The sequence below is a fragment of the Dromiciops gliroides genome, chromosome 2 (genome assembly GCF_019393635.1).
Source record: "Dromiciops gliroides isolate mDroGli1 chromosome 2, mDroGli1.pri, whole genome shotgun sequence".
Lineage (NCBI taxonomy): Eukaryota > Metazoa > Chordata > Mammalia > Microbiotheria > Microbiotheriidae > Dromiciops > Dromiciops gliroides.
The window spans coordinates 25,792,811-25,807,489 of NC_057862.1; the positions used below are offsets into that span (position 1 = coordinate 25,792,811).

At 44.3% G+C, this 14,679-nt stretch overlaps 1 protein-coding gene across 1 annotated transcript in view; it reads left to right on the forward strand.

Moving 5' to 3' along the window:
- The window catches only part of REEP3 (receptor accessory protein 3), an 83,413-nt gene that overhangs the window by 26,248 nt on the left and 42,486 nt on the right, over positions 1-14,679 (forward strand). Inside the window, exon 2 of the mRNA XM_043983812.1 lies at positions 1,770-1,842. Coding sequence (XP_043839747.1) covers positions 1,770-1,842 — 73 coding nt within the window. The remainder of the gene's footprint in view (positions 1-1,769; positions 1,843-14,679) is intronic.

The following is a 14,679-nucleotide window of genomic DNA, read 5'->3' on the forward strand; positions in this document are numbered from 1 at the left end:
GCCTGATTCTCTCCTCTTTCTATTGTTCTCCCCCTCCCCTCCCCCATTCCAGTTATTTCCTATGTTTTGTACTGTTTATGTATACATGGTATTTACCACCAATAGAGTGTCCCCTCCTTGAGGGCAGGGACTGTTGTTTTTCTCTCTCCAGCCTCAGCATCTAGCACAATGCCTGCCACAGAGTATGTGTTCATTCATACTTGCTGGTTGACTTAGATGGGGGGAGGGAGGGAAGGATAAGTAAAGACTGATTTGAATGAAACTTTTGGACCTTGGTGACTGGGAAAGTAGCCAAACTGGACAAATCTGGAGGGAGAACTGGTTTTTGGAAGAGCGCTACCTTTCTTTTTGAATGCTGGGAGTTTGTTTGGCAGCCCCTTACCATTTGGAAATGTGCCATCTCCTTAGAAGTGCACACCTTCTCTACAGCTTCCTGTCCATTGTACAGGATTCACACAAGCACAGAGAAATGGAAGAATTCTGGGCTGGGCTGGACCTTCCTGTATCTCAGCAGTCTTGAGAAAAGAACTACAAACAGGGTCAGCTTAAAACAAGTTGTTCTTCCCTTCTCTGGACTTACCGGGCAGTCAGTCTTTGGCCATGTTGTGCACTTAAATAGGGCTTTATCCCTATGCACCTACTGACAGCCCAGCCATTTCGGTTTTCACTTTGTGTAAAATCTCCAGTGAGTTTGTAATCCAAGACTGTCTGCACTGGGCCTCCTCAGGTGTTTCTGGACCACCCCCATTCTCTGGGAACCCCCTCTTTTGTAGGTGCACAGGGGAAACAAGTTGATTTTGATATTTTGAGCAAAACATACTGAGGAAGGTAGTCCAGCTAAAAACAAATAAACAAATAAATAAATACAGTTTAAGGCTGATGAAGATGTTTTTGAGTCATCTGGCCTCATTAACAAATACTTGTGATCGTATGTTGTTTTATGTTAATAATTATAATAGCTAATATTTATATAGTGCCTGCTATGTACCAGGTATTGTGCTAAGCACGTTACAATTGTTATCTCATTTGACTCTTAGACAAGCCTAGAAGGGAGTTGCTATTATTATCCTTATTTTGCGATTGAGAACACTGAGGCAAACAGAAGTTAAATGATTTGCCCAGGCTTATACAGCTAGTAAGTGTCTGGGACCAGATTTCAGCTCAGTTCTTCCCGACACTAGGCCCAGTGCTCTATCCACTGTGCCACATAGTTGCCCATGAGAACCTGGTTAAATGCTATATATAAGAAGATAATGTGTTAATAATAAATGACTTTAAAGTTTTATGCATCATGATTTTTTTTAAGCCAACCTATTCTGAGAAGGCAAGATTTTGGAGGAACTTAGAAAGGATGGACAACCAGAGAGTAAGCAGAAGGCGACACAGAGGGGTCTGGGAGGTCTAGATGGGAAGCTTGGGGTTCCACTACAGATTTTAAGACCTAGATACTTTTGTCATGGAGTCTAGCCTCTATTATTCCATAACTCTTATTGTCTAGTTAGCTGGTCAGTCAAGAATCTGGTTAAAACCAGTCCCTAAAGTGTTGAGATGTTCATTCAGGTGTCCAATAAGACTGGTACTTAAAATAACGAAATCATAAGCCACAAATTTGCCTCAACTTTGCCTTTTAGAAAAAACTTATAAGCAGATTTGCAGTGGCAGCAATGTAATCCATTACATGGTTTTTATATCTTCAAAATGAAATTTTTCATTACTTTCATATTGAATTTTATAAGACATTGAAATGTTCTCTCATTGCTTTTTACCAGGTTGGTATTTGGAATGCTGTATCCTGCTTATTATTCATACAAAGCTGTGAAAACAAAAAATGTCAAGGAATACGTAAGTCTGACTTCTTCATTTTGGATGTTCCAATTTGGCTGCAGTTCTGTAATGGCTCTTCTTAAAGGGTCTCAAATGATGGTACCATGGGTATGGGACGCACCCACACTGCCAGAGATGCCAGTTCCCTCAGTGGCATCTCTTGAGCTGGGGCGGCCAGTCCTCTGATGAGGAGGCCGGTCCTTAGAGCCTGGCCCAGCCTTGAGGGGGCCATGGCCGCTCGCTTTTCATGAAGAGGCCTTGGAGTTGCACTTCCTGACTAGTAACTAATATGGCGGTGTCACTTAAGGATGGTTTGCCATCATTTCTTACATAGACATCCATCCATTGAAAGCTCTATTTTTTCTTTTCCAGTTTAAACGATTCTTTTTCTCAAGGAACTTTTTTTTTGCCAGTTAAAAAAAAAGTTCTTGGTTGAATATTTCAAGTAGATATAACTCATATTCTTTTGAGAATACTTCTCATCTGTGAAGATGGGGGGGATAGCTCCTGGGGAAAATCTGGAAATGACTGCACTGGTAGCCATGGAATGTGTCCACAAAGGGAGTAGTAGATCAAGCTATCCCTCCCAATGTTGTCTCCTGTATTTAGTACAGACTCTAAGCTTTCTTTAGAGACAAGGATGAGAGATTTTTAAAAGTTACAAATCTAAGAGAAAAAAAATGAAGAACTCCAGTGATAAAGGGGAAGAATATAATGAGTTATGTTTGGAATATGTTGGATTTGAGATGATTAAGAGACTTCTCCTGGGAATGTCCAACAGGCATTTGGTAATATGGGACCACAGCTCAGGAGAGAGACTGGAGAGGGATATATAGATCTGGGAGTCATCTAAATTGTTGTCATTGAACCAATGGGAAATGATGAGATCTCTGAAAGAGAAAGGAGGCAGTGGCCTTGAACCTCAGAGCCTTGAGGTTCACTGGTAGTTGTGAACAGAGCAAAGAAAAATGAGGAATAGCCAGACAGGTCCAGATAAATCAAGAATTGTTTCAGGAAAACACAGAAAAGAGAGAGAACATCCACGGAGGAGTGGTCACAAGTGTGCCCTGCTACAGAGAGGACAAGAAGGGTGAGGACTAAAAAAGACCATCCAGTTTGTTGTTTGAGAGATGACGGGTCACTTGGAAGGGACTAGTTTGGAAAGTGGATTTGATTGAACTAGGAGCCATTTGGAGCAAGCCTGGAAGTCGTTAATTGGAGGTAGTCTAGTGGCTGATCCAAGCTGAATAAGAAGTCTCTGTAGTTTAAAATGTCTTTATATAATCATTGCTAAGAGACACTTTTTTTTTTTTTACTGAGAAGGAAACAATCGATTGAACAAATAAGTATTAAGTACCTATGATGTGCAAGGTTCTCTAGGAGACAATATGTAAGATACAGAAATTAATGAACAATCCTTTCCCTCAAGAGTTTTCAGGCTAGTGATTGCAATAATACATAAATAATGATAATTCAGGGCAGAACATAAATATAGTAAGAGAAGTACAAACAAAATGAAAGCGAGACAACTGATAGTCGATTAGGTGTTGGGGAAAGAAAGGGAGCTTTATTTGATTAATTAGTGGAATTATGGAGACCTGTTTTAGAACTTTATAGGCTCAAAAGAGAGCCCATATGTGCACAAATAATTCCAGTAACAAAAACCTTGAAACCAAAGAGGCACCCATCTACTGGGGAATAACTAAGCAAATCATAACTCATGAAAGTAGTAGAATATTATTGCATCATTTTGAAGGAAGTAACATCATGAAGGTTTCAGAGAAAAGTCAACAAGTCTTTATTAAGTGCCTTCTGTTCCAAGCACTGGGTTAAGAATTGGGAATATAACGAGAGGCAGAAAGTAGTCTCCACTCTCCAGGAGTTCACCCAGTCTAATGGAGGAGACAACATACAAACGGCTCTGTACAGATAAGCTCTAGAAAGGACAAATGGGAGAAGTGCAAGCGTTAAGAGGGATCTGGGGAGTCTTATTCTAGAAGGTGGAATTCCAGCTGAGGCTTGAAGTGAAGTCAAGGCACCCAGGAGGCAGACATGAAGAGGGAGAAAATTCCAGGAGGACTGGAAAGATGGATAGGTAGGAAAGGGCCAGATTATGAAGACTGGGAAGACATATATAAACTGATGCAAAGTGAAGTGAGCAAAACCAGGAGAACAATTTCTACAGTAATAATAGCATTAAAGAGAAAAATACTTTGGAAAGTCTTGAGAACTCTGTCCAGTACAACAACAAACTACTGCCCAAGGTCTGACTATAGAGTATGGGGCCAGCCTCTGATAGTGAGTTGATGAGCTCCTGTTACAGAGTAAGACATATATTTTGGGACATATATTTGTTACAGGAGTTGTTTTTCTTTTAATGGGTGGGTGTGGGGGAATAAATGTTTAATTGGAAAAAATAAAACATAGCTTAGTTTTTAAGAGTAACTCCTCAGACAGTGATCCTGGATCACTTCCTTCTTTGTGGGGGATTTAAAAAACTCTTTCTGAACCTTTCTTATTCTATAAAGTAGGAATAATAATACCACCTTTAAAAAAACACACAAAAAAACTATTGCTAGAATGGGGGGGTTAGAGCCCTTCCTTGGAGCAGTGAAAACTAGGTAAGCAAAGCAACCAACCACGTGTGTAATGGCTCTGAGGGGAGAGCAGGTCTCTTGGGGTATGTGAATAATCTCCATAGGAATCTTAGTACATATTCTACTAGATAGCACACAGGACTTAAATTTCAAACCCTGACTTCTGCCCATTCATTCAAGAACTTATTTCTTGGTTAGAGGTGCTTCTTCTAGGATGAGATTTTCCGTTTGTTTTTTGTATGTTAAATGCCTCATCACACTTAGGAGCTGGCCTTCTTAAGGCCTTGATTAAGGAGGTATTTGTTGATGCACTGAGCATGCATGTCCCTCAGTTTCATCTGTTTCTTGGACCCTGTCCCTAAGAGAGTAATCTTGGTGCCTGTGTTCGAGCCCTTGCTTGGTGGATGCCTCTTCCTGCCTCAGGGCTGTCCCATCCAGTTCACCATACTCGAAGCTGCCAAGGAGCAGATCTGGCCATATCATTCTCTGTACAAGCTCCTGTGGTTCCCTGATGGTTCTGGAGTCTGGTGCAACTCCTTTCTTTGGTATCAGAAGCTCTAGTTTTCTAGGCACCTTCGAGGTTACTGCCCTTGATACCTTCTCATTTTCCAGATCAGCTGACCCTCTTGTTATACCTGGTGCACAGCATTCCATTACCCACCTTGCACCTTTGTGCAGGTTGTCTCCTATACTAGGAGCTCCCGCTTCTCACCCCCACCTCTCAGCATCCCCAGCTCAGCTGCTGCCTCCTATGGGAGGTCTTACCCAGCTTCCTTCCCCTCCCCCTTCAAAAAAGTCACTTTGTGTTTATCTTCTCTTCACTTAAGTGTTTGAACAACCTAAGTTGTTTTACCTGATCAAACATAGGATTCTTGGGGGCACGTACTGTTTTTGTCTTTGCCTCTCCCAGCATCTAATGGCATCATTGTCACTAGCATTTGCAGAGGGCTTTAAGGTTTACAAAGCACTTTACAGATATCTCATCTGAACCTCACGACAACCCTGAGACGTGGGTGCTGTTGTTATCCCCATTTTACAGATATGGAAACTGAGGCGAACCGGTTCAGTGACTCACCCAGAGTCACATGGCTAGTGAGTGTCGGAGGTCAGATTTGAATGCAGGCCTTTGTCACTAAAATTCTAGCACTTTATCCACTGTGGCCCCTAAGTGCCAGCCTAGAACATAGTAACATTAAGATCAAAGAGAAATACACGTGTGGTGAGACCACCAAGGAAGAGCATGGGAAACTCAAAAGCATTCACCTTGCATTTATTAAGCACCTACTGTCGGGCCAGGCACTGCTCTAGGTGCTGAGTCAGACCAAAAGGAAGGAAGCTCATTCAGTCTAGCAAGACCATAATTCTGTACAAAAGAAGTCTAAACAGAACGAAGACAAGGCCTTTTGGTGAGTGGGGCACTGGCTGCTCTGATCCATCCCCAACACAGCAGCCAAAAGGATTTTTCTTAAGTGCAGATCTGACCATGTCTCTTTCCTACTCATGAAACCCTGGTGGCTCCCTATTGCCACCAAGATCAAGTATAAAATCCTCCCAAGCCCCTTCATACGTTGGCCCAATGCTCATGTGATTCCCCTTTCCATAACTTCTGGTCCAGCCCTATGGGTCCTATTGTTCCCTACCCAAGTTGCCCTAGCTCCTGTGTCCATGCCTTTGCCCTGGCTGGCCCCCAGCCTCAAACATATCACGTCTTTCCTCCCTTACTGCCTTGGAGTTTCTCTTTGTGTGTTCTGTACTTCCTCCTGCATCCCTACCCCCACCTCCTTCGTCTCCTGGGAGACAATGTCTGCTCCGTGAGAGTACAGATTGTTTTATAATGTGTCTTTTTAGCCCTCCTGCCTAGCACAGTGCCTGACAGAGTAAGCACTTGCTTTGGGGACTAATTGATTAATTGGAGAGAGATGGGAAAGGCAGAGAGGAGAATGTGAAAATATTAATAACAGCTAACATTTACATTGTGCCTACTAGTTGCCAGGCACAGTGCCGAGTGCTTTACAATTATTATCTCACAGGATCCTCACAACAGCCCTGGGAGCTAGTTGCTATTATGATCCTCATTTTACATTTGAGGAAACTGAGTCAAGTAGAAATGAAGTGGCTTGCCCAGAGTTACCCAGCTAGTACATGTCTGAGGCAGGATTTGAATTTGGATCTTCCTGACTTCAGACCTGGCACTTTGCACTGTTGGCCCCCGCCTGGCAGCCTCATGTAAGATAAGAGGTGGTATATGAGCTTATCTTTGATTGAAGCAAGAAAGGGCTTCATGACGGACATAAAGAAAGGAGAGACCAAGGAAGGATCAGACACTCATTGTGCTGTGTTGGGGAGGACTTTACAGGTGAAACAGAGGAGGCTGGTTTTGGTCCTCAGTGGAACAGAGAGACCCTGGAGTTCATTGAGCAGGGAAATGGCACGGTCAGATCTGCTTTAGCTCCTTCATTTCGGTGACTCTGTGAAGGAGGGTGAGTTGGAGAGGACCACTTAGGAAGCTCGTGCGGCAGTGCAGGGGGAGAGAACAGATGGTGAGCAAGGTACAAGAGAGCAGAAACCAAGGAAGGAGAGGATTTCAGAAGAGACAGTCTCCCAACGAGGATAATGGGGGAAGTCACATTCCAAAGGCTGGCCAGTTGTGTGGGATGAATCCCAATACAGTCATTGTAGTGGTGGGTCTGGTCTCCAGTCCTTTGCTGCCCCCCCCCCCAATTCTGTAAACATAAAGATGAGGCCTGGAAATAGCCAAGATAGAAGGTAAAGGCAGCTGAGTCCCAGTAGAGCTTAAGGCATCAGCTCTCAGGACACTGCAGGGGCTTCTTGTTCTTCTGAAGAAGAATGGAATGACTGTAGAAGAACCCGTATTTAGATTAGAGAGGATGGAGCCCCTTAGTACAGTAGTCAGAGGAGGAGGAAATTCTGACCTGTAATGGCTCAGAGACTCAGGGAGTCTGTAGGCTTGGATTAACCAACTTGGTGTAGGGTTGTAAATCCTGAATCAGCCAGAGAAAAATAAAAGATGGGGGGCCGTCATAAAGCTCAAAATGTCGTCCTGAATGTGGAAGCAGGCTGAGATGATGCTTTTGTTGCCATAGAGATTCGTGAAATTGTCTGCAGTGTTAGTCCAGGGGTCAGTTAATAGATATGGAAAGAACGCATTGGGCCAGAGAGACATGGATACTTACCTTGGCTGTACCACTGACTGGCCAGATGACAGCTGAGCACAGGCCCTTTGTTCTTCATCTAGACGTCATCTGTTTAACATTGAGCCCCAGTGTACCTCTGCAGCTTTCACCCTGGCTTCCTCTGCCTCTAGAGCTAAGCTAATCCAGTCTAATCCCTATCAAAATATGGCAGCCTTCTGAAAGTGGGACCATACTTGTGATGTCTGTCCCTCCAAAGGCCTCAGGGTTTCTTAGCCTGTCTTGTGCCCTGGACCCCTTTGGTACTCACTCCGTGAAGCTGGTGAACCCTTTCTGAGAACCATGTTTTTAATACCTATAATATGTTGGATGACAAAGGTAACCAGAGGCATGGAAATCCAGCTATCGAAATACCTTCTTTTTAAAAAGAAGGTCCCTGACCCCAGGTGAAGGACCCCTGGACTGGATAATCCTGAAGGTCCTTCGGGCACTAATGCTCTAGGGTTTCATGACAAGGTATCAGGGAGCAAAAGTCTAAGGCGTGAGGGGAGGATTTTACGGAGATGGCCGACCACTGAGTCTGAGCTGGAAAGGTACTAGACTGGGTGGTTGGAGAGAAGCTGAGCCATTTCACTGAGTGTGGGGGAGGCTTATTGAGCAACACACAGATACTCATTTATCCCTACAGGCATTCTTGTTCGGGGCAAAATTACCATGACTTTGTGAGTCCATACATTTAGATAAGAGTAGTCTTCATCTAAATAAAATCTCACAGGGCCAGATGCCAGTTTGCAATCTGTTGATACCCATGAGGATCGTTAGAATGATAGGTATTCTGTCTGCCCATGTGATGAAACCAATGAATTACTTTCTCCTAGGCAGTCTTAACAGTTTGGAGCTTGTGTTTCACCTTGTGCAGAAATTAGGGATGGTTGGAGATAGGCCAGCCTAACCTGACCAACAACAGCCACTCTTAGCATGGTCAGTGTTTCTATGTGTGCAAAAAAAGGCCGTGTCATTTCTTTGAACAAAATCTTCACAGCATTTTACATGGGTTGTTGTGAAGGAGAAAGGCTTTGACTTGAGAAGAAAATTAATCTATATCAACAAGCAACTATTAGCAAAATTTTTTTTTCCAGAATTTGCCTATGTGATCCATTTACAGCTATTCCCAGAATCCCCCTTAACATGGTTTTAGTGAGGGTGGAGACTTTAATGGTTTTCTTTTCTTTGTGGTGCAGGATAAGTATCTTGACACAAAATAGGCCGAATCTTTTTCCATAATTTGTTTTACTCAGAATTAAGTCCCTTTTTCATGAGTAACAATCTAGAATTAGTCTTCTTTCCAGTTTAATCATTTTTGTGATTATTCCATTTGCGTTTCATATTACTTCTTTTAATTATCTCTTTTCATTTTTTTCTCTCAAAATGCCTAAGACTTTTTACATGTACCAGGCACTAATGAAGGAGACACAAAACCCATGCCCTGAAGGAGACATTTATTATTAAGCAGTGTGGGATAAACTATAAGTGCATTCAGAATTTTAGAACAGATGAGGGAGAGATTAACCTTAAGCAGAAGTTTCATGGAAGAGTTCAAATTTGCACTAGTCTTTGAAGATTGCAGTGTTTAGCTGACAAAAGAATCAGGGTGAGAACATTCCAGCTCATGTAGACTTCCCAAGTCCCAAAGAGATGTAATCAGTCTGGCATAGCACAATGTTAGGGAAAGGCAGTGTGGCCATAGTAGGTAGAAAGCTGCTGCTTGATACATCCTGGCTACATGGACTTAAGCAAGGCACTTAACTGCACAGGCCTCATAGGGAGAGGGTCCAGGAATGGTGAGCATTACCAAGTTTAGGTGCAGTGTGTGATAGGTGGTCAGGAACAAGCATTGGTTTTCCAGGGAGATAGTTATATTTGAAGGCCATTGTTTTGTTGTGTAGAGATCAATTCTAGTCCTAGTATCTTTAAGACGATCATTTGCTACCTAGTAGAGAATAATTGCTAGATTGTAATATCTATACGTAACAAAACCAGAAAAAAAAGGCTTCAGGCACGCTCACGCGCGCACAGCCTACATATTCTTATTTTGCCCTTAATTCCAAGTAGTCTGCTTGTCTAGGAGGGTATAGTCCCATAGGAACTTAAAAATGGGGAACTTGATGGCCTGTCCTCTATCCTCCAAGTCTTAACGTTTTATGATTACCCAGTCATCCGTTCCATACCCTGAATTCCTTTTACCATGTATTTATTGCCTGACCGATCAGTCCGTGATCAGCCTGTAGCCTTTGCCCAAAGCCCTCTAGTGATGAGGGCCTCCCCCGTCCCACCACAACCTCCCTAGGCCTCCAGTTTCACTTTTGGCTAGCACCAATTATTAGGAAGGTTGTTTACATTGAGTCAAAGTCTGCCTTTCTGTACCTTTTGCCTGCGCTATAGAGATCTGCCTTTTGGGGCCAAGCAGAATAAATCAAAACAGTAACATGTACATAGCACTTGAAGATTTATAAAATAGGATAGAGTTGGGTTGCCACCTCCCTCCTTTTGGATCATGTACTTTCTGAATGTGGCCTAGGACAGTGTTTGAGGTTTGGGCCACTGTCACTTTTTGATCACTTATCTCTTCAAAATATTTGTGAAAGTAATTTGCATAAATATTATGAGCGTCCTTGACAAAAATGAGAAGACAATGCAGGCTGGCTAGACAAGTCTTCCTTGCATATTGTTAAGATCCCACAAGATTCTCTGACCACTGCAGCCACAGGGTCTCCTTGATGAGATTTAGAACCACTCAAATGAGATCAACCTAGGAATCTAAATGGGTGAAAAGGGCCTGTTGCCAAAACAGTACGACATTTCAGATGGATGGATAGATGGTCTCTGTGGACTGGACAGTGACCGCCTATGAGCTTGGCTGAGAAGTGAACCAGGAACAAGCTAGATTATATTTGTGAAATTCCTCAGTGCTTTTCACAATCCCAAACTACTTTCTAACACAAAAACACTTCATTTTTTTAACATTAATATTTTCCTGGTGGTGCCTGGGAATCATGGAAGACCAAAATTTCTGAAAGATCAAAACTGTGGGGTACCCAAAAACCAACTGAGAGAACTAGGATAGGAATATGAAGGGAAGCGATGACTTAGCTGTCTGAAATGACAGAATCCTAGAAGTGCACGGTGGAAAGGAAGGTGTGTGTGTGTTGGCCACACTTGGGCTGGAATAGCAGCCTGAAGCTGTTCAGACACCTAGAGCTGGCATGCCTCTAGCACGTAGGGTAGGCCCCTCTGAAGGTTTAAGGGGAGGCCACACCCAAGAATCACCCAGAACAAGAAAGCATGGCTAGATCCGTCCACATTGATGAACAGCTCCAAGTTTGGACAGGTCATTTAATCTCTCAGCACCCCGGTAAATTTGCTCAAGGCATATATAAAGTTTGGGATATTGGGTGGATCTCCCCCACTGCTTTTCCCAGCTCTCTGGAGTTAGGATAGAGGATTGGTTTTAGATGAGTTGCCAATCTGTATCATTGGAGGGAATTTCTGTGCAGGGAGTTCCCAATATTGAAGAAACCACAGGTCCAGATGAAAAAAAAAATGGAAGAAAACATTGGAGTGGAAGTCACAATTCTGGATTTTTAGAGGGAACATGTTATAATGGAGACTACAGTGGCTGTGGAATCAGGTGACTTAGGGCTGGTTCATTATGACACAGACATTTGAAATAATTCTTAATTAGTTCACAGTTACATAGTATGCTTTCCCAAACAATAGCTCCTAGGTCGATAAATGCAAGTATAACTATCCCCATTTAATGAGAGGAAGCTTGATGCCAAGGAGAGATGATGGGACTTGCAGAGTCAGGGCCGAAGAGCTCAGAAGGCATGCAGCAGAGGTGGGCACTTTCCACTACAGGACACTGTCTCTCATTAATATACCTTCTCATAACATAGAACTAAATAAACTAATAATTACATAAACTTCACAGGTTTAGATAAATTTCACTTTAGGTAAATGTTTCACAATGAGTTTGTTTGATAATAAAATGTATAATGTATAATGACATCAATTTATGCACAAGACATTATTATCCTACATACAGATATCCTATCATAAGAATTTGGGTTTGTTTTGTTTTGCCTCCTTTGAGCACGCGCGCATGCATGCGCGCGCGCGCACACACACACACACACCCCTCTACTAGCACTCTAGGTCAGTTTGCTAATTGTACCTACTTTGACACCCCAGCTCCTTTGTCTGCCTTAGGTGTATTTTTACCCTGCTGATTTAGATTTGTCTCCTTGGTCTTTAGCCAGTCACCTTTTCCCTTCTTACTTCAGGCCTTCATCTTGGTGCACTGTAGCTCCCACTTGGGATCCAGGCTTCGGTGTACAGTAATCTGGCGCTACCAAAAGACTTGAAGGCTCTCTGAAGCCTTCTCTGCTGCTCCCACCTGTCCTAGTACTAATTCCCCAATTAGCCCAACAAAGCCTGGGATTCAGGGGGTAAGAATGGTCCCCCTCTCAGAATTCCCTTCTCCCCATCTCTGTCATTCCCTTCCCCTTAGCAGAGTAGAACCTTGCCTCAAGGCTGGGGACCGCTGATACAGGTGAAGACATTTTTCTTTATTTCTAGAAAATCAAGGGTGCAACCATCCCAATGATGGGGAAAGTCCCCTCAGTTTTAGGAATGAAACCTTGGAATAGATTAGCCAAATCCTTTGAAAAGGATAGTCAGCAGCTCTTTGATTAGTGTCTTCTGTGTGCAAGGTCCTAATGGGGCTAAAGAAACCTTACAGACCTTTCCATTGATCTCTTTTGGCTCATATTTGGATCCTGATGTGAAATCGCACTCGGGTTTCTCTCCAGGAGCCTGAGCTGTTCACCCTAAGACTAGTCAGCCAGGAGGTTGTCTGTATGCTAGCCTTAGCTGTGCAGGGTCGATGTGTGCGTGGGTGTTAGAAAAGAACATTGGCTTTGTCAGTCGATACAGATCTGCCCTGGAAGTGTGGGAGGAAACTCAGTCTGGATTCTGGGTGGCCCGAGGAAGCCCAAGGACAGCCTGGGTAGCCAGGCAGGCAGCACAGCTGCTGACCAGCCTCCGGCTTGCTGCAACAGGAAGCCTGCAGAGCTGCTTGTGAGGCTGCACCATACATTGGTAATGACTCTTCTCCTTTCTCTGCATAGTATACTGAAACTTCAGTGAAGGTTTGCTCTGTCATGTACTGTGATTACTCACCGGGGCCTTGGGGTTCAGGCTAGAGAAGGTCAAATTGACTATGTTAGACTTGGTGAGGGTAGGTTTTGTCTTGGTCTTCCCATCTCCACTGGTAAGTTAGATATATTTGATCCATGTGCCCTGGATTGTTTGTTTTTAGCAGATGTTTCTTAAAGTGCCTGCTCTATGTAAAGCAGAGTTTTCAGCCCCGGGGACACAACCAGAACAGTCCTGCTCCCCAGGATTCTTAGAGAATCCACAAGCATTTGCTGAGTACTTGGGATATGCCTGACACAGAGAGTACAAAGGCCGGCTAAAACAGCCTTAGATTCCAATATGGAAGACATGTCAATAAAGAGGTACGTGCCAGGTAAGCATAGAGCAGTTGGAAGGTAATCTTAGCCCTGGCAAATGTCACCATTAATTAGATAAGTAAATAAGAAATGACTTAGGAGAAAAGGAACGCCCAAGCGTTAAAGGGCTTCCGTGTCCTACAGACTGTCCTGAGGCCTGGGAATACAAACTTATGTTCTTAATGAGGGGACATCACACACAGGAGCGTTCACTATGACACTGTCGAGCATTCTCTCCTCTCTAGGGTTAGGGACACTTCTCTGTCCTGCTCCTCCTCCTCCCTCCAGATATTGCCCACTCACCGTGGTGGTCCCACAGAGCTCTCCGGCTGGGGCTCTCTTCTCTTCTCTCACTAGAGTACTTCAGGATCTCATCAGCTCCCGTGAACTTAATGGTCATCTCTGAAGTCTCCTTGCCCAGCCATAACCTCGGTACATACTCCATTCTTTTCAGACATCTTGAAGTGGACGTCCAGTAGACATCTCAAACTCGACATGTCCAAAAGGGAACGCATTCTCTTTCCCCATAAACCGTCCCCTTCCTACCTTTCCTGTTACTGTTGAGGGTAACACCGTCTCCCCAGTGCCTCAGGCTTGCAACCTGGAAGTCATCCTGGATTTCACACTCTTCCCCTTCTATTCCCATGGCCAAGCTGCTGCTAAGGCCCGTCCTTCCCCTCTGCCCCATCTCTCAAATATGCCACCTTGCCTTCTCTGACACAGCCCCCAGCCTGGTGCAGACCCTCATCACCTCATGCTTAGACTATTACAAGAGCTGCTGGTGAGTCTCCCTGCCTCAAGCCTCTCCCCGCTTCAGTCCCTTCTCCATTCAGCCACTAAAGTGATTTGCTGAAAACATGGGTCTGATCATGCTGCTCCGCTGGGTCAACTCCCTGTCACCTCCAAGATCAAATGACAAAGGCTTTCTGGCATTCAAAGCCCTCTGTCACCGAGCACCTTTCTACCTTTCCAGGCCTCTTACACCTTCCTTCTGGGTGTATAGTGTTTAAAGAAGATTAACACCTCTGGTGTGAGAACCATTGAGCCCTTTTCAGGGCTGCTCATCCACCTCTGGTGTCCACCTTTCACCCAGCTCTCACCTGTGGTTCCAAAAAGCTGTAGCCTGCACAGCGGCCACACCTCCGTAAACCGGCTTGGCAGACAGGCTAAAGCAGGTTGAGGGTAAGCAAAGGGTCACAGACCTGTCAGTGAGTTAGCAGGGTGTGTACCCCGAGCCCAGGAGGACTTCCCCCAGTGGAATGGGCGATTGAGAACAGTTTGCTCCAAGGGCCACCAAGGCAGCTAAAGCAGGTCCTGTGGAGCCCCCAGAGCCCCCAAAGTCATCCCCTGCATCCCGGGCCATCGAAGTTGTCTTGACTTTTCTATCTTGCCGCTCCCCAACACGTACAGTGATTCAGTGAGCCCAGCCCTCCATCTCTAGACAATGTGTACTCACTCTGACCGTCCCCGAGCCCAGAACATTCTCCCTCCTCATTGCTGCCTCCTGACTTCCCTAGTTTCCTTCGCGTCTCA